Source organism: Ruditapes philippinarum, unplaced genomic scaffold (genome assembly GCF_026571515.1).
Source record: "Ruditapes philippinarum isolate M1 unplaced genomic scaffold, ASM2657151v2 ctg6266_1_1_1_1, whole genome shotgun sequence".
Taxonomy (NCBI): Eukaryota; Metazoa; Mollusca; class Bivalvia; order Venerida; family Veneridae; genus Ruditapes; species Ruditapes philippinarum.
This window is the reverse complement of record NW_026859274.1, coordinates 17981-39238: the sequence shown is the minus strand read 5'-3', so window position 1 is coordinate 39238 and position 21258 is coordinate 17981. Positions and strand designations below refer to the sequence as shown.

General features: G+C 36.1%; 1 protein-coding gene and 1 pseudogene across 1 annotated transcript; one reads left to right on the top strand and one right to left on the bottom strand.

Annotated features, from left to right (window-relative positions):
* Positions 1-4611: 4611 nt before the first annotated feature.
* Positions 4612-8316, bottom strand: LOC132755937 (uncharacterized protein K02A2.6-like). The gene has a single exon (XM_060746877.1). It carries the CDS (start codon positions 8314-8316, stop codon positions 4612-4614), a length of 3705 nt encoding a protein of 1234 aa, XP_060602860.1.
* A 603-nt stretch (positions 8317-8919) lies between these two features.
* On the top strand, positions 8920-20827 carry LOC132755944 (glutathione S-transferase Mu 2-like; annotated as a pseudogene).
* Positions 20828-21258: the final 431 nt, after the last annotated feature.

Below are 21258 nucleotides of genomic sequence, written 5' to 3'. Positions count from 1 at the left end.
GTAAAACTGACAAATATCTTATACCAAACAAAAAGTGTTTAGGTACTACGGGGGCTTTAAACTTTTCTTTCGTTATAGATTTAAAAATATTCAAAGAATTAATTTCGCTAATTTCGGTGTCTAATGCATTCCATAATTCAGTAGCAGAAGGTATAAATGATTTGTTGTACGTTTCGGTGCGCCTAGCTATGGTTATGTAATTGTTGTTGTTTATACTGCCCTCACACATACCTCGCGACCTTACTGCGTCCTTACGGCGACCTTGCTACGACCCAGGACGCAGCACAGTCGCCATGAACGCAGCAGGGACGCAGCGAGGTCGTAGCGAGGAACCCAAGGACGCACAAGGTCGCAGACCGTCGGCGACTATTTTGAACATGCACAAAACAGTCGCAGAAACTCTGCGTTCTTGCTGAATCCTGGTTAGGTCGCAAGAACGTAGTAGGGTCGTCGTACAGTCGCAGGACAGTCGCCAAACAAACGCAATAGTCGTCGTAGAGTCGCCGTAAGGACGCAGAGAACATAGCACAGTCGCAGCTGGGTCGCCGATGATCGCCGTGGGGTCGCCTTGGGGACGCAATACAGTCGCAGTGGAAACGCCATGGACGTAGAAGGGTCGTATTGAGGACATAGAGAAAACGTACTGAACACAAGACTGCAGAGCCCCGGACCGTCTGCGAGAGAAATTTTCTGCGAGGGAAATTTGAAAGAAAACCAACGATTTTCAAAAGAAAAATGCTATTTTACTAGTTTTCAGGTCGCAGTAAGGTCGTGGTTTATGTGTGAGGGCAGCATATTATTAACGAGTAATTTGTTGTTTCTGAAACTAGCGATGGAAATATGTTTTCAAGGTATTGTGGAAGAAGACCATTTTATCTTTAAAAACCGTAACTAATTTTTAGCTCACCTGTCACAAAGTGACAGGGTGAGCTTTTGTGATCGCTTTTCGTCCGGCATCCGTCCCTCCGTCCGTCGTCCGTCCGTCGTCCGTCCGTAAACTTTTACTTTAAATGACATCTCCTCATAAACCACAGAGCCAATTTCATCCAAACTTCACAGGAATGTTCCTTTGGTGGTCACCTTTAAAAATTGTTCAAAGAATTTAATTCCATGCAGAACTCTGGTTGCCATGGCAACCGAAAGAAAAAAACTTTAAATATCTTCTTTAAAAAAAACATAAGAGCTAGAGCTTAGATATTTGGTATGAAACATCTTCTAGTGAGTGTCTACCAAGTTTGTTCAAATAAAAGCCCTGGGGTCAAAATTGGCCCCGCCCCGGGGGGTCATTGATTTTCTCTATATGCATATAGTAAAAACTTAAAAACATTTCTTTTAAAGAACCCAAAGAGTTAGAGCTAAGATATTTAGCATGAAACATGTTCTAATGGGTGTCTAACAAGTTTGTTCAAATAAAAGCCATGGGGTTAAAATTGGCCCCGCCCCGGGGGTCATTGATTTTCCCTATATGCATATAGTAAAAACTTAAAAAATCTTCTTTTAAAGAACTCAAAGAGCTATGGCTAAGATATTGAGCATCAAACATGTTCTAATAGGTGTCTAACAAATTTGTTCAAATAAAAGCCCTGCGGTCAAAATTGGCCCCGCCCCGGGGGTCATTGATTTTTCCTATATGCATATAGTAAAAACTTAAAAAATCTTTTTTTAAAGAACCCTAAGAGCTAGAGCTAAGATATTTAGCATGAAACATGTTCTAATGGGTGTCTACCAAGTTTGTTCAAATAAAAGCCCCGGGGTCAAAATTGGCCCCGCCCCGGGGGGTCATTGATTTTCCCTATATGCATATAGTTAAAACTTAAAAAATCTTCTTTTAAAGAACACAAAGAGCTATGGCTAAGATATTGAGCATCAAACATGTTCAAATAGGTGTCTACCAAGTTTGTTCAAATAAAAGCACTGGGGTCAAAATTGGCCCCGCCCCGGGGGTCATTGATTTTCCCTATATGCATATAGTAAAAATATAAAAAATCTTCTTTTAAAGAACTAAAAGAGTTAGAGCTAAGATATTTAGCATGAAACATGTTCTAATAAGTGTCTACCAAGTTTGTTCAAATAAAAGCCCGGGGTCAAAATTGGCCCCGCCCCGGGGGGTCATTGATTTTCCCTATAAGCATATAGTAAAAACTTAAAAATCTTCTTTTAAAGAACTCATAGAGCTATGGCTAAGATATTTAGCATCAAACATGTTCTAATAGGTGTCTACCAAGTTTGTTTAAATAAAAGCCCTGGGGTCAAAATTGGCACCGCCCCGGGGGTCATTGATTTTCCTTATATGTGTATAGCAAAAACTTTAAAAATCTTCTTTGAAAAAAGCCAAATAGCTAGAGTTAAGATATTAAGCATGAAACATCTTTTAGTGAGTGTCTACAAAGTTTGTTCAAATAAAAGACCTGGGGTCAAAATTGGCCCTGCCCCGGGGTCATTGATTTTATTTTATGTGTATAGCAAAAACTTAAAATCTTCTTTGAAAAAACCCAAATAGCTAGAGTTTAGATATTAAGCATGAAACATCTTCTAGTTAGTGTATACAAAGTTTGTTCAAATAAAAGCCCTGGGGTCAAAACTGGCCCCGCCCCAGGGGTGTCATTGTTTTTCACTATATGTGTATAGTAAAAACTTTAAAAAAATCTTCTTTTAAAAAGCCCAATGAGCTAGAGCTTAGATGTTTAGCATGAAACATTTTCTTATGGGTGTCTACCAAGTTTGTTCAAATAAAAGCCCCTGGGTTAAATTGGCCCTGCTTTGTTGGGGGGGGGGCCTATATACAGGTGAGCGACCTCAGGGCCACCATGGCCCTCTTGTTGTATTTTACGCCTATCTGAATTTTTATCTTTAAAAACCGTAACTAATTTTTGTATTTTACGCCTATTTGAGAGGGAAACCCACCCAACTTCTTTAATAAGCGAATTGATCGATACCGACCTGGTAAGACCTGTTACTATGCGTGCTGCATCATACTGTAGTTGTTCAAGTGATTGTTTTTCGTATACTGTACATCCGTCCCACACAACGGAGGCATATTCTAATATTGGACGCATGTATGAAATGTAGATTTTATTTAGAGTTGAGCGTTTCAGTTTAAACTTTAGTGCACGCATGGTACTCAAAACTTTAGAGGCTGATGTAATAATGTTACCAATATGCTGATGCCATTTTAAATCTGTTGAAAAAGTTATACCTAAATGTTTGTGATGATCTACAAAATCAAGAACATTATCATTAAAAAGGAGAGTAGGCTTGTCGGATGTAGTTAATGAAAAAACATAACCTCCGTTTTATTGGGATTTAAACTTACAAGCCATTGTTTGGACCATTCATCGATTATTTCGAGATCGTGATTTAAAGTAGATTCTATGTAACGCATGTCATTGGATGAAACGGCCAATGAGCTGTCATCTGCGAAAAGACGTGTTATGCTAATCAAATTTTCGGCAATATCATTACAAACATGTTGTGTGACAATGTTCATAACTCTAGCATGACTATGATAAGTCCTAATGGTGGATATTAATTGATAACAACTATGTTTCTGGTTTAATCGTGTTTACTAAGGTTCCATGTTTTTCCGGAAGTCCCGGTATCATATTACATACAGCATACATATATACTATGGTGGTCTCACATACATTATAACATTAGTCTATAGGACATCACATCCCTCCTCAAGTTAGATATAAAACATCAGTTTTAAATTGAACAATCAAAATGCTTAAATCATTACGATATGAATTATGAAAATATTATATTATAGTTATGTAAACTGATATTACTAAACATGATAAACTATTCTACAATTATTTGATTACGATGGAATACATATAATGAATCTAACTGTAAAATTCATCCTAACTTTTTTTCTCTAGAAATGTTCACTCATGGCTGTTGACACATTCCAATCGTTTGTAGGTCAGTTCTATGTCAGTTTTACTATAGTCTGCAGTATCTAAATATATCCACTACATGAGCAATATCGAACATTTACACTATACAAACATGAATATTTATTTTGTTCTAAATCTGATAATTTGTTTATTTTTCTCTTAAATATTTGTTGTTAAATGCATTGTTAATGTCCACACTATATTAGAACTTCAATGTACTTTAAAAATTGTCATTTAAATCATGTTGCCGTATATAAGGTGTCATGTTACTATTGCGCTATTACGTATTAATTTTTCTATTGGGAATCTAATCACTTATTAAACTCGCATGGCAGATCGCGTGACCTGCTTGTTCCACTGGGTTTATTATGCCCATTTTCACTGTGGAACCAATAATCTAACTTACAAAATCTTTTAAATATGCGGGCGGACGACTATCTCGTGCTGGCCTTGCCGCATAACTCGTGTTTTGTTTTTCAGCGAGTTCCTCCCCCTGATAGTCCTCAATATCGCTTTCCCCGTGCTTTTTAGGCGTATTCCCCATTAAGTCTGGATCTACTGTTTTCATAACAGATGAGTTCCTGGTGACACAATGTCCTTCATCATTTCGAACACTTATCATTGGTCCCTTTTTGTTTATAACTTTATATGGGACTGGATTATACATTGTATTTGACTTTCTTGGTGTTTCGTTTCTAAGTAAAACTCTGTCTCAGACGTTAATGTTTCGTTCTCGTGCGTTCATTCGCTGGTCCTCGTATTGTTTTGATTTCGAATTTGATAACTCATCATTTCTTCGTGCTGTCTCGTCTGCACGCGTGTCCTCATTTTGGTGTTGATTAAAGTCTGGCATACGCGTTACCGGTTCCCTTCCGAACATTAACCGAAATGGCGTAAACCCAGTTGACAAGTGCGGTGTAGCTCCGTACTGGCGGAGAAATCTGAACAGTTTTTGTTTGAAATTCCTTCTCTCCATGAATGCCGATTTAACACTCTGCATCAACGGTTTGTTGAATGCTTCTGCCTGAGCATTAGCCCTTGGCCACCTAGGCGTGATTTTTCTGTGTATAAAACCGTAAAATTTTGCAAAGTCCGCAAATGCCGTACTATTAAATGGCGATCCATTATCTGTTTTAATCACTTTGGGGACACCAAACATTGAAATTATTTTGTCCATAACCGGTATGACCATATTTGCTGAAACACTCTTTACTATTTCCACTATTGGATATCGCGAGTACTCATCTACTGCAACCAATAGGTAATCACCGTTTTCTAGAGGTCCACAAAAATCTGCACTTATATTTTTCCAAGGTCCAGATGGCAAATCTGACATTTTCAGTGGTTCTCGCGGTCTTGGTTCCCTTGAGTTGGCTTGACAGGCTAGACATTTTTGTATTGCTGTTTCAATTTCTGCATTCATGTTCGGAAACCATACCTTTGATCGTATATAGCTTTTAGCTTTAACAATTCCCTGGTGCCCTTCATGTCCCAGTTTTATCGCACGATTTCGGAGTGTTTTCGGTATCACTAATTTGTCATTTCTTAATAAGACCGTGTCATTGTGAACCGTCAATTCATCTTTTACGCTTCTGAGTACCACCAGCTCTTCCATGACGATTTTAAAATCTGTCACTGTTTTCATTTCATGCCATTTTCCATTCTTTGCGTATTCAATCGCTTTCTGTATAGTTTTATCTTTGACTGATTCTAATTTTACTTCATCTAGTGTCATTGCATTCGGCACTGCCTGTGCGGAAACGAATGCTACATATTCCTCGGCTATATTTCTCTGCTCGTCACATTTCAACGGATGACGAGACATGTAATCAGACGGGTTATCCTTTCCAGGCCTGTATTCAATTTTTACATTAAATGGTTGTAGACGTAATCCCCATCGTTCAATTCGTAGTGGTGGCTGTTTCTTCTGCCATATTTTCGTCAGTGGCATGTGATCTGTGAAGCACGTGAAAGTTGGAGCACCTCTTAAGTACATCGAATAGTGCTCACACGACCATACTACTGCCAGAGCCTCTCTTTCTGTTTGTGAGTAACGTGATTCTGTCTGTGTCAGTGCACGAGACGCGTACGCGATAATTTTTCCTTCCTGTGTGAGTATCCCAGATATACCGACTGGTGAAGCATCTACTATTAGCTCAATTTCTTTTAATGGACTAAAGTATGTGATAACCGTATCACTACTTAATTCTCTTTTCAGTTTCTCGAACGCGACTTGCTGATCATTTTCCCATGACCAGGGTGTGTCCTTTTTTGTTAAACGCCTCAATGGTTCCGTAATTGTTGCATAATCCTTTATAAATCTCGAGCAATACGATGTCATTCCGAGAAAACTCCTCAATTCAGATACGTTTGTGGGCTGTTGCATGTCTCTCACTGCTCGAACCTTCACTGGATCTGGTGAAATGCCGTCTCCTCTGAATACAACTCCAAAGAATGTGATTTCAAGCTTGTTAAATTCACATTTTTCTCTATTTAATGTCAGCCCGTTACGATGCAATGCATGAAGAACTTGATCAAGTGCCTTGTCGTGATCTTTTTGACTGTTTCCATACACTATTATATCATCCGAAATATTCTTGGCACCAGCTATGTCTTGAATGATGGAACTGATTGTTTTCTGAAACACTTCACTTGCAGAGTTAGTACCGAAATTCAAACGTTTATATCTGTATAAGCCCATGTGTGTAGAGAATGTAGTGATTGATCTCGATACTTTATCTAATTCCAGCTGATTATATCCAGCTTTTAAATCTAGTTTGCTGAACACTTTTGCACCGTTCATGTCGTGTATAAGTTCATCTATTGTTGGCATTGGATGCCGTTCTCTTTCAATAGCTTTGTTTGCCTCTCTCATGTCTATGCATAATCTTACATCTCCATTTTTCTTCGGTGGGGTGACAATCGGTGACACCCATGGTGTTGATTCATTTTTAACTTCTTCTATGATGTCATTTTCAAGTAGCTTTTCAATTTCCTTTTGAACTTTCTTTCTTAAATGAAATGGCGTACGTCGATTTCTCTGCGCTACAGGTTTTACATCACGGTTTATGTGTAATTTGACTTTTTGTCCTTTTAACTTCCCAATACCGTCATAAATTCCTTGATATTTATCTTCCATATTGGCCGTTATCCCTTGGTTTATTTTTATTATTTCTAATTCACATGATGTTTCACACCCTAATAGAGCTCCATAGTTTCCTTTCACAATATAAAATGGTGTTACTGTGTATTTTCTGTTCTTTTCGACCATTAAATTCACACAGCCCTTTACTTTTAATGCACTTCCCCCTCCGTATGGAAGTAAATTTGGCAGCCCTTTTGTTTTTATTTTAGGTTTTCCTAAGTAATCATACGTGGTTTCATCTAGTATATTCACACTTGATCCTGTGTCTATTGTAGCCGTAATCGTTTTATCGTTGACTTTTATCCGTGTTTTGGGCGTTTTTGATCCTTTTTGTTTACCGACATTTTTCACTGTGATGTTATAGAGGTACTCCTCTTCCGAATCGATTTGTAGCGAACTGCTGGCGTTATCGCTGACCTCTTTGACATGCTGATATTTCGGCGCTAAACAGCAGCGCGCGAAATGATTAGGTTTCTTGCATACATTGCAGGTTTTACCTGTGGCTGGGCACGGCTTATCTCTGTGCGGGAATTCATAACCACATTTTCTGCAAGTATTGGCTGACGCACCATCACGTGGTCTACTTCGTTGATTCGATTGGTTCTTCGGACCATATTTCCCACGACCTCCAAAATTTGCATACGACCCTCTACTGTTCCCACGGCCATGAGGCATCGGCGCTCGTCCTCGTGTTCTACTATTGAACTTTGAAACCTTGTGTACAGATCTAGAATTTTCTGAATTTTCCATTGCGGATGCTTGCATATCTGATTGTTCAAACATACGTCCCATTGTAATAATGTCATCGAGTTTTTTATCTGGTTCACGTAACGCTCTTCTTCTGAGTTGATTTGAGCGGCCATGTTGTATCACTTGTTGTAAAATTTCATTGTCAATGTCTGCGAATGCACAGTTCTTTGCCAAAGTTCTTAACTCAGTCACATATTCATCAATCGTTTGTGCTTCTAATTGCTTGTATGATCTAAAGTTGTAAATTTCAATTTGAACGTTCTTTCTGGGAGCAAAATAGTCGCTAAGTACCTTTTTTGTTGCGTCGTAAGTCGCTGCGCTGTCCTTTTTCTCTACGTCATAGATGTCGTACACTTTTTCTCCGGCGTAATGTAGTAATAATGCTCTTCTCTGGTCAGCGTTTGATATTTTCATCCCCACAAATAAATTTTCGAGGCGCCCAATCCATTTCTCCCAACGCGTGCCTGCATTGGATTTATCCGTTTCAAGATCAAAACTTGGAAATGCTGGTAAATTGTTCATGGTTAACGTCTTAATCCATCAATTAACACATGAAAAATATATCCAAATATTATATAAGTAATTCCGTTTTGTTTGTTTTTATCCTCGTCGCCAGATGATAAATCCTAATGGGGGATATTAATTGATAACAACTATGTTTCTGGTTTAATCGTGTTTACTAAGGTTCCATGTTTTTCCGGAAGTCCCGGTATCATATTACATACAGCATACATATATACTATGGTGGTCTCACATACATTATAACATTAGTCTATAGGACATCACAGACTATTTCCAGAATCCCCCCTCCCTTGAACTTGGAATTTAATTTATGTTAAAAAATGTTAATTTTTTACTATAACTTAATACATAATAATACATAATTGATTTTTCTTTCATAGTTTTTTCTTCCTTACTGCGTCCAGTATTTTATTAGTCAAGCTTCGCTGTCTCCTGTGACAGCTCTTGTTAGATCTATTTTTAGATTGGGGAAATCCAATTCAACCATTAAATAAGATACTACCCCCAGTGAATATGGTTTTATAAATTGTTCTGTTGACTACTTTTTGGACCAATCAGGGTACAGCTATACATGTATTTAGAACATATATTTTACGTGTACGCAGCAGTTGAACAACCATGCCTGAGTTAGGGTACTGGAAAATTCGTGGGGTATGTAAAATTCTTATTTTAGATTAGAACGTAATAAAGTCGGCATAATACTGATTATATAACCGGATATTATGAAAATTTAATAGTTATTGATTATAAACCAAGTGTATGCGTGTGAAATTATGTAACTTGACCGTATTCTACTTCAATGTTTTTTTTTAAATTAAAAATATGAGCATTCTTTATTGTAACTGAAAGAAGCATGTTGCACATCGTGATATTTTTCTGCTAGTCTGTCAATTAATTTAGATCTAATATTGATTTATAACAAGGACATATGATTGTAAGTGCCCTTTTTCTAAATTAACAGTACATGTATTATGACTGAGGACATGTACATTTTAGATTATGTATATATCCGTTCTTGATTTATTGAACGAGCCTATATAGTATCAACGGGCTGGGGGTGATTAGGGGGGCCTTCAATCCCTCTCGAGATTAAAATATAATACATGTACGAGGGCTGTTCAAAAAGTACATGGACTGCGGCTCTACTGTATGTTCGTGAAGATGGCAGCCTAGCAGCCTAGCAGCCTAGCAGCCTGAAGTTGGCAGCCTAGCAGCCTAGCAGCCTGAAGTTGGCAGCCTAGCAGCCTAGCAGCCTGGCAGCCTAGCAGCCTAGCAGCCTAAAGAAAACTAAGAATAGTACATACATGAAAACCGTCTGAAATACATTAGTAGCACTTCTTTAGATCATTCCACGCCTTTTTCAATATCGTGATCTTTATTTTTTAAGATGTTGAACTTTATCGTAACATATTTTTTTCATTCTGACGCTTCGAAATTTGAAGTTAGCAGCCTAGCAGCCTAGCAGCAGCCTGGCAGCCTAACAGCCTAAAGAAAACTACGGATAATACAAACATGAAAACCGACGGAAATGAGTCGGTAGCACATACTTAGACTATTCCACGTCTTTTTTCAGTATCGCGAACTTTATTTTTTTAAATATTGAACTTTGCTTTTTTTTTAATTTCCTCTTCGAAATTTGAGCAGCCTAGCAGCCTAGGCTGCCTGGCAGCCTAAATAAAACTAAGAATAGTACAAACATGAAAACCGTCGGAAATACATTAGCAGCACTTCTTTAGATCATTCCACGCCTTTTTCAATATCGTGATCTTTATTTTTTAAGATGTTGAACTTTATCGTAACATATTTTTTTCATTCTGACGCTTCGAAATTTGAAGTTAGCAGCCTAGCAGCCTGGCAGCCTAGCAGCCTAGCAGCCTAGCAGCCTGGCAGCCTAACAGCCTAAAGAAAAGTACGGATAATTCAAACATGAAAACCGACGGAAATGAGTCGGTAGCACATACTTAGACTATTCCACGTCTTTTTTCAGTATCGCCAACTTATCTTTTTTAAATATTGAACTTTGCTTTTTTTTTTAATTTCCTCTTCGAAATTTGAGCAGCCTAGCAGCCTAGGCTGCCTGGCAGCCTAAATAAAACTAAGAATAGTACAAACATGAAAACCGTCGGAAATACATTAGCAGCACTTCTTTAGATCATTCCACGCCTTTTTCAATATCGTGATCTTTATTTTTTAAGATGTTGAACTTTATCGTAACATATTTTTTTCATTCTGACGCTTCGAAATTTGAAGTTAGCAGCCTAGCAGCCTAGCAGCCTGGCAGCCTAGCAGCCTGGCAGCCTAACAGCCTAAAGAAAACTACGGATAATACAAACATGAAAACCGACGGAAATGAGTCGGTAGCACATACTTAGACTATTCCACGTCTTTTTTCAGTATCGCGAACTTTATTTTTTTAAATATTGAACTTTGGCTTTTTTTTTTTTAATTTTCCTCTTCGAAATTTGAGCAGCCTAGCAGCCTAGGCTGCCTGGCACCCTAAATAAAACTAAGAATAGTACAAACATGAAAACCGTCGGAAATACATTAGCAGCACTTCTTTAGATCATTCCACGCCTTTTTCAATATCGTGATCTTTATTTTTTAAGATGTTGAACTTTATCGTAACATATTTTTTTCATTCTGACGCTTCGAAATTTGAAGTTAGCAGCCTAGCAGCCTGGCAGCCTAGCAGCCTGGCAGCCTGGCAGCCTAACAGCCTAAAGAAAAGTACGGATAATTCAAACATGAAAACCGACGGAAATGAGTCGGTAGCACATACTTAGACTATTCCACGTCTTTTTTCAGTATCGCCAACTTATCTTTTTTAAATATTGAACTTTGCTTTTTTTCTTTACTCTTCGAAATTTGTGAAGCTATCAGCCTAACAACCTGGCAGCCTAGCAGCCTGGCAGCCTAGCAGCCTGGCAGCCTAGCAGCCTGGCAGCCTAAAGAAAACTACGGATAATACAAACATGAAAACCGACGGAAATGAGTCGGTAGCACATACTTAGACTATTCCACGTCTTTTTTCAGTATCGCCAACTTAATTTTTTTAAATATTGAACTTTGCTTTTTTTTTTATTTTACTCTTCGAAATTTGAGCAGCCTAGCAGCCTAGCAGCCTGGTAGCCTAAATAAAACTAAGAATAGTACAAACATGAAAACCGTCGGAAATACATTAGCAGCACTTCTTTAGATCATTCCACGCCTTTTCAATATCGTGATCTTTATTTTTTAAGATGTTGAACTTTATCGTAACATATTTTTTTCATTCTGACGCTTCGAAATTTGAAGTTAGCAGCCTAGCAGCCTGGCAGCCTAGCAGCCTAAAGAAAACTAAGGATAATACAAACATGAAAACCGCCGGAAATGAGTCGGTAGCACATACTTAGACTATTCCACGTCTTTTTTCAGTATCGCGAACTTAATTCTTTTAAATATTGAACTTTGTTGTTTTTTTTTGCTTTTTTTTTACTCTTCGAAATTTGTGAAGCTAGCAGCCTAACAGCCTAGCAGCCTGGCAGCCTAGCAGCCTGACAGCCTATCAGCCTGGTAGCCTTGCAGCCTAGCAGCCTGGCAGCCTGGCAGCCTAGCAGCCTGTTAGCCTAACAGCTTAGCAGCCTAACATCCTAAAGGAAACTAAGGATAATACAAACATGAAAACCGTCGGAAATGAATCGGTAGAACATACTGAGACCATTTCACGTTTTATTTCAGTATCGCGATCTTCATTCTTTTAAATATTGAACTTTATTTTTTTTTCATTCTGATGCTTTGTAATTTGCGGGATTTAACATGATTTCGAATAACGTAGGAAGTAGTCTAAGTCTTGGAACTTTTTCTCGGCTACTAATGTCGCTATCTATGGACAATAAGTGACGTCATCTGAGTTATTTATGATATGCTATTTTGTATGGATATGTTTATAATGAAGTTGACGATGTTTAAAGCATATTTATTTAAGGTATGTTAAGATAAAAATGTGTTGAAATGTAAAGAGATATATAATGCATATGTTTTAACGAACACAAAAATGAACATAAAGATTATCTGAACTTAAGAACAATACCCGTACGACACATCAAAATAATGGGGCGGTTTTCATGTTTGTACTATTCTTAGTTTTCTTAAGGCTGCTAGGCTGCTAGGCTGCCAGGCTGCTAGGCTGCCAGGCTGCTAGGCTGCCAGGCTGCTAGGCTGCCAGGCTGTTAGGCTGATAGCTTCACAAATTTCGAATAGTAAAGAAAAAAAGCAAAGTTCAATATTTAAAAAAGATAAGTTGGCGATACTGAAAAAAGACGTGGAATAGTCTTAGTATGTGCTACCGACTCATTTCCGTCGGTTTTCATGTTTGAATTATCCGTACTTTTCTTTAGGCTGTTAGGCTGCTAGGCTGCTAGGCTGCTAGGCTGCTAGGCTGCCAGGCTGCTAGGCTGCTAACTTCAAATTTCGAAGCGTCAGAATGAAAAAAATATGTTACGATAAAGTTCAACATCTTAAAAAATAAAGATCACGATATTGAAAAGGCGTGGAATGATCTAAAGAAGTGCTGCTAATGTATTTCCGACGGTTTTCATGTTTGTACTATTCTTAGTTTTATTTAGGCTACCAGGCTGCTAGGCTGCTAGGCTGCTCAAATTTCGAAGAGTAAAATAAAAAAAAAAAGCAAAGTTCAATATTTAAAAAAATTAAGTTGGCGATACTGAAAAAAGACGTGGAATAGTCTAAGTATGTGCTACCGACTCATTTCCGTCGGTTTTCATGTTTGTATTATCCATAGTTTTCTTAAGGCTGCCAGGCTGCCAGGCTGCTAGGCTGCTAGGCTGCCAGGCTGCTAGGCTGCCAGGTTGTTAGGCTGATAGCTTCACAAATTTCGAAGAGTAAAGAAAAAAAGCAAAGTTCAATATTTAAAAAAGATAAGTTGGCGATACTGAAAAAAGACGTGGAATAGTCTAAGTATGTGCTACCGACTCATTTCCGTCGGTTTTCATGTTTGAATTATCCGTACTTTTCTTTAGGCTGTTAGGCTGCCAGGCTGCTAGGCTGCTAGGCTGCCAGGCTGCTAGGCTGCTAACTTCAAATTTCGAAGCGTCAGAATGAAAAAAATATGTTACGATAAAGTTCAACATCTTAAAAAATAAAGATCACGATATTGAAAAAGGCGTGGAATGATCTAAAGAAGTGCTGCTAATGTATTTCCGACGGTTTTCATGTTTGTACTATTCTTAGTTTTTATTTAGGCTGCCAGGCAGCCTAGGCTGCTAGGCTGCTCAAATTTCGAAGAGGAAATTAAAAAAAAAGCAAAGTTCAATATTTAAAAAAATAAAGTTCGCGATACTGAAAAAAGACGTGAATAGTCTAAGTATGTGCTACCGACTCATTTCCGTCGGTTTTTCATGTTTGTATTATCCGTAGTTTTCTTTAGGCTGTTAGGCTGCCAGGCTGCTAGGCTGCCAGGCTGCTAGGCTGCTAGGCTGCTAACTTCAATTTCGAAGCGTCAGAATGAAAAAAATATGTTACGATAAAGTTCAACATCTTAAAAAATAAAGATCACGATATTGAAAAAGGCGTGGAATGATCTAAAGAAGTGCTACTAATGTATTTCAGACGGTTTTCATGTATGTACTATTCTTAGTTTTCTTTAGGCTGCTAGGCTGCTAGGCTGCCAGGCTGCTAGGCTGCTAGGCTGCTAGGCTGCCAACTTCAGGCTGCTAGGCTGCTAGGCTGCCAACTTCACGAACATCTCTACTGTTCACATTTTTTTTTAATTTTCGAACACGATTTTACAAGAGACGAATCTTGAAACATGTCCTTAATATAGAGTGAAATAAATCATTACAATATGTTTCAAACGTCCTGACAATTCGCCGCTTCCTCCATGACTCCTTTCTATCTGCGATCATGTATTCGCCGTTTTTTAATCACTTGCGCCAGCTGAAATCGAGTGACTTGTTCACCGACTCATTGCCCTTTGTTAATTTAATCACCTCATATGCAGATGAAACTTTCCGAAGGTGCGAATTTCTAGTTTTTAAACGGGCTTCATATTTCGCAATATACGCTACTGACTACTGCTGCTCAAAACATGTTTGTTTAGCCATTCAACGTCCAAATGACGTCAACTTTAGATTTTGTAATTTAAACATTAATACATGATTACTCGCATTTTATCTGATGAAATAACCGTTCAATTTATTTCAACAGTTGTCTATACTTAAACATAATATAAAAATTTCGACGTTGCTATGGTTATTAAAGTGCACATAGTTCGTAAAGGAAGTACAAGTTTAAGATAAAAGTACACTTATGAACCAAGTAAAAATGACAGTAGAAGTCAACGAACTTTTTGAACATACCTCGAAGTCAACGAACTTTTTAAACATACCTCGTATGACATGAAGGTCAGATAATCACTCAAGACCACTCCTGAAAAAATAAACATCATTAAAATGCCAAATCCCTGAAATATGCATTACATCAAAATTGTGTAACCCCTCTGGCAAATTATCCTGGATCCATGTTTATATAGCATATTATATGATTCTGTTTAGTGAAAATTAAAAGCTGTTTTTTTTTTGTTTTTTTTTGTTTTTTTTTTCATTTCGGTTAAATAAAAAATATATTGGTCGGTTTACTTACCGCGTTTGAAATCCTGACAGGTATCCGCCATTTATTGCACAAATTCCGCGTATCGTGCGTTATTTTCACATTCCGGCGTTACTAGATATACACGGTGGTTAAATACTAGTTTTCCAGAAGGGGTCACGAGTCAAATTTCAGCTGATTTTTAATATTTTTTGCTTGATTTTCATTTAAAAAAAGACAACGAACGTTTGTATCAAAATCTCAGGGGGTTTCACACTACTAAATAGAATAAAAGGTGGGGAGGGGTCATGATTTCCTTTAAAGGACTTAAAAACTAGACTACTTAGTGCTGAAATTATGTTTTGAATTTTTACATAGTGCGAGTATGGTACGCTGATCTAGCGGGGTATTATTCAATGACAAAACGTCGATTTAGATTAAATAAATTTAAAGTTACCAAAGAATATGAAAAGTGAAAGGGGATTACAATGGACAAAATATAATTTCAACTAATAAAATTTAATTGCTGGTTAAGCAATTTAGTTGCGTCAAATCGTCATATTCAGAAAGGTTTACTGAACTCGTTTTAGTGACATACCTATATATCTATGTTTATTCGCTTCAAATCTGAAATCTTGACCTGTTATCTTATCACAGACCACTTCAAACTTTACTACTTAACATTTAATAAAGGACATGTCAATTGTACATGTATTATATTATCGTTAAAATCTGTTTTTGGAAAAATTCTGTAAAAGTATATAAGTTTACACTACATGTGACGGAATATACAATTTAAGCACTAAGGACCTACAACCCAGGGGGTATACAACTTCAATTTGGGGATCCAAAATTATATGACGTAAATTGCATACTGGGTTACGCTGAAATGCTGTCACTTCCGTTTTCAATACAAGGTCTTCTAATTCATTGATGATGACATGCTTTCAAAGTTTGCTTGATTATATTTTGTTCTTGTTGCTAGGCAACATGATGTCAGCAATAAAGTTGTTGTTGTTGTTGTTGTTTTTTGTTCTTTGTTTGTAGACAGCTAGACATTGAATAAGAAATACAAACAAATTGTTACTAATGTAAACACTAAATATTAAATTAATTAAACTAGTTAAACTATTTTATTGTTTTTTCGGCGAAGGACTGGAAAATTTATTATTATATATAACAAATGGTTACAATTCATCAGTAAGCTATTTTTAGCTGTAACACATTCTGGCAGTAGTTATACCTGGTAAATCATGCGTATTTTGTCATTGTTATTCGCTATCAATTTCAAAGTTAACAAAGTCACTGATAAGTTTCGGATACGTTATATTCGATTGCCTATTGCACAATAGTTTACCTGCAGCAACAAATTTTGCAAATCGAAAGATATATAATAATAAGACCACATTTCGAAACAATCCCTAAATGAAATTTCTTGGAAAAATATGTGGGCCAAACCTAACATTGGCAAATTTTTTTACGGGGCAAATAATTTTTTCATAGTTTAAAAAAAAATGTATCCCAAGCGAAAGCACATAAATTTTTGGGAGCTTTAGGTAGAAAGTACTTTGATTTGAATTACAGTGAAAAAATGTTTCTTTCATTGATGAACACAGTTATTTTTCTTGCAAATTCATGCAATAAAATGTGTTTCACTGAGACACCCAAGAACGTTTTATTTACTTCAAGAGTCTGCATTCATTTTTTTCTCACATGTAAATATTAAAGTTTGAAAGCGGGGTAAAATGATTGTCATTAAATGTTAATATCAAATGTGTTTGCAACTAAAACATTAGAGTATTTTCAAATAAAATAATGCACTGTGTGTTTTTTTTGTTGTTTGTTTTTCTTCAGCGTGCCCAGCAAATCAGATTGCTCCTTACATATGCAGGAGAAGAGTTTACAGACACTGTATATGAACAAGGAGACCGTAAATATTATTTTATTTGAACTACAATATGTAATATTTTAAAACGGTGATGTAGAACCATTTTTGTATATTTAACCGTTAAGGAGCTCCACAAGACCAAAAACCTTAAAACTTGAAATAGAAACTATGTAAAAGAAATTTTCTTAAAAATGAATTGACAATTGATGGTTACTGCATTTCATACCCGGGGAGCATCGCTTTTCATTTTGGGTGATTTTGCATAATAAAAATGATTATTTTCGAAAACCATGGTGTCAGAATGGTCAAGTTATTGGGTCAGACCATCATTAATTGGCCCACAAATATCAGAAAATCTCCAGTCCCGTCATGTCAAAACACCCCGTCATGTCAAAACACCCCGTCATGTCACAACACCCCCCGTGGAGTCCCTTTAAGACGTTACTGCTCTACACTGAGTCACACTATAGAGGTTTTACTGTAATAAAAGACTGTTACTTTTAAATATGGATAAGAGAGGGTAAATAAGTCTCAGTAAAAACTAGGAATAGATCTGTTGATTATTTTGTGGTTTTGTATTTAATTAGGTTTTGTTGTCCGATTATTGTCTATTTTTTTTTTTTTTTTTTTTTTTTTTGGCCAAAATATTTTGATTTTGTTGTCAATTATTTAAGTTTCATATAAACACTTCAAAAAATATTGGTGTCGCAGCAATAACTGCATCAGAGTTTTGTGTTATCATATTATAATTCGAAACCTTTTCTGGTCGTTACAGCACCAGAATTGAGCAGAGAGCGCGTGGACTAGTGTAAAACCTAAATTTGCGGAACTGCTGGACTTTCCAAATGTAAGTACATGTAATTCAGTATACGCCTTATTAAGTTTTATACAGAATTTATCTTAGTTCGTTATATAGGAAACTCAAGACTATAGAAACACTTGACGACTAACAAGTACTGAGCAACAAGTGTAAAGTTTCTTGCTCAGGCAAAGCAACGGCATACCTCTGATTCTGAAGGGCTTAAACCCACGCGTCTAGAGCGTTCATTATATTACTTATCCGACGTTTCAACCATTTGGTCATGCCGCAATTGCCTTTATTTACGAGAAAATCATTTATTTGAAAGAAGAATGTACAATTTACCACTTATCTGGTTGAGTTAGATTTTGTCAAAATGTTGGGACATATATTTTTTAGTACATACTACCGGATGTTGGGCCGCTTTATAGAATTATAAGATGTAAGAAATTTTTAAAATAATTGACAACCATGATTAATTGTACCGGATTTTATTTTGTATTTCAGCTACAAATATTATATTGCAGGTGCTCTAAAAAATCGAGAACGCATTCTGAAGCATATCCCAGAAAACATAATTTAGGTGGAAATGTTGGTTTAAAAAATTTTTTCTATAAAAGACATAGTGACAAAACAAACTTAACATCAAATACGTAATATAACTGATCCTTTAAAAAGGCCCATTTAGGCATAAAAATGATAGAATGTTGTTGATGCCATGTTACGTTCCCATTCCCATATAAGACATATTGATTTTCGTCTTCTTACTTTGACTATTAGTAACTTATTATAGAATTTAGTTTTTTTGTATTAAGTCAAAATATCTGTTTGTTTACGTTCTGTTTCCCCTTCTCACAAATTTTCGTTGGTGATAAGGATTGATGTCTTTAATCCTTTAAAACTTATAAAACAAATGTAAGCCCTTTCTACAGAAGAAAACAAAATCTAAGACAAAAGGTGCTTTTAACATCGATCCTAGTCACATTATGGTTATGAAAAATGGAAAGACAGGTTAAAGTTTAATTATACATGACGCATCATAACAAAATGGCCATTGATAATAGAAATGGTAAAATAACCTAATGAAAAGTAGTGTGTAACCCGTCCTAGATGCCCTTCCCTTTGTTATTTCAACTTTCATTTGATTCCATCTGAATACAAGCTATCAAAATATTGTTGTTTTTTGTTGGTTTTCTTTTTTGATGATTTTATATGTGCACATTTGGCATTTACTAGTTCGCAATCAAACTGAAAATGTGACTTAAAATTATTGCAATATTGATAAATTCTAATTTTACACTCCATTGCGCCAAAAAAAAACTCCGTTGCGTATTTAAGTCATATCGGTGTTTCTTTTATAGATGGTGACACAGCTAAAGAAAAAGCAAATGTTGACATGCTTTTAGATCAAGCTATGGATCTTAGAAATGGGGTGGTCAGATTATGTTATAATAAAGATTACGTAAGTAATTTTTAGATAAATTTTAATCTTCAGAAAAAGGAAATCGTTTTTATTTGTTCCATTTTATATCGTTAAAAAAATACACCTCGATGTAATGGCTAAATATCGATGGAAAAGCCAAAGACAATAAATATATTTGATTCAGATTCTATTAAGTGTTGCTCTTTTTATATGAATTAAAATTTTATCATAAATAATTTGGGGAAAGTTTAAAAGACAGTATTTAAAAAGCAAATTCTCGGGGCCTTTTCAAAAAGAAATTTGGGAGACAACAAGTGTTTCCCCCGGGTGAAAATTAGGTTAATCAGTAGCGACAAATGTTTTCGGTGATAGGTAATTTAATATAGTCACGTGACAAGTGATTTACCGTTGGTAATTCAAAACAGTCAAGTGATTTAAAGGTGATAAGGTAATTTAAAACAGTCACGTGACAAGTGGTTAACCGGTGATAAGGTAATTTGATACAGTCAAGTGATTTTAAGGTGATAAGGTAATTTTAAACAGTCACGTGACAAGTGGTTAACCGGTGATATGGTAATTTAATAAAGTCACGCGACAAGTGGTTTACCGTTGATAAGGTACTTTACGCCATATGGCCAGCATGGTAACCACTGACAAATGTTAACTTTTTCTAACCCTTGAAATTGATTAGATTTCGCCATCAGTATAGAGCCAAGCCAGCCGACACATACGTGAACCGGAAGTCTGACAAGGCTCTATAGCTTGGCTAACTTTCGGCAAATTTCAGCGGGTCCAGGATTTTTGCGAGTGGGGTTTACAACATTTCAGCAAGCTGTAATGCATAAATTTTTCACAATGAAAACGAAGTAAATATTAAAACAAGAGGCTCAGGATCCGTGCTCATCTTTCGTCGTAAAATATGTTTTGTACTGACATTGTTGTTATTAATTGCTTTATTTTTATAAACAGATAACTGTGGTTGACTTCCCAATGTACGAGCTTTTGGACCAACATACCCGTATGAAATCTGATTCACTAGACGCATATCCGAAACTTAAAGCATTCCTCGGAAGATTCCAGGAGTTACCGAAAGTGAAAGAGTATCTCGCTCAGGAAAGTGTTCGTAATATGCCAATCAACAACAAATCTGCCGCATTTAGATAAAAACAAATCAACGAGGACATTGCTACGCAGCCATAATAAAATGTTCGAAAAATTCTCCTCATTTGAAAGTTGTTAATGTTATTAACAGTTCTTTAAGCTTTATACGAAGAACTCTTGAAACATAGTGTTTTAAGCTTTACTGACACCTCTTGTAATGTAGTGTTTTTAAGGTTTTTGTAACATAATGCTTTTAAGATTGGCTTCATTAATGACTTCAAATAATTTTATCGTGAAGTATTTTAAGCAGAGATTTTTATTTATATACAACGAATAGGCACAATTGGTCTCAGATTTGTCTCACACGACAGCAGACGACATTCTCAAAAAATGACGTCATACTAGCTCTTAAATAAGTTTTTTAATGCTTCCGTTAATTAATCTTTATGCGTTTAGCAAAACATTTTTAATACTAGTATTACATGTACAAACTTGAATATTCCCGGTATACTTACCTTGTGATAAAGAAGCAGACGATCTTTTTTTTCAATAAATGACGTCATTTCCGCTTCATTGTATCAGTATTAGGTTATACAACACAAACGCTTTTATGCAAGTTTTTGTGTATTTTACGATGTGAGAATTATATTTTAGATATGGTACCTATTTACAGCATGTCAGATGTCCAATAAAATTTATACAAAAAAAAATATTTTAGATTTTGTTGATACTTTTTACTAAAATTAAAACAAGTTTAATAATATTTTATTGCTTATATATACATGTATATATACAGAGAAACAAATTTATTTCGAAATAAGAAATAGCAAAAGGGTTGGGCCCCCAAGTTCTTACAACATTAGCGACCGGGCCTCCCCATGAAAAAATATATTAATCAACATTGATGGCATTTATATGAGAAAGTGTGACATGTATACATATAAATCGACCAAAGAAAAAGATAAAGACAGATTAACACCAAAAAGATTAAAACAATGTAAGAAATAAGTAAGACAAAAATGTATATTTATGTACTTATATAATAACGACAAGGTTATGGATCCAGCATTTAGCATTATTCGTCATTGGGAGGAAACGTCCATCATAAATCTGATGGTCAATTATTTATGGTACCAGGTTATTAAG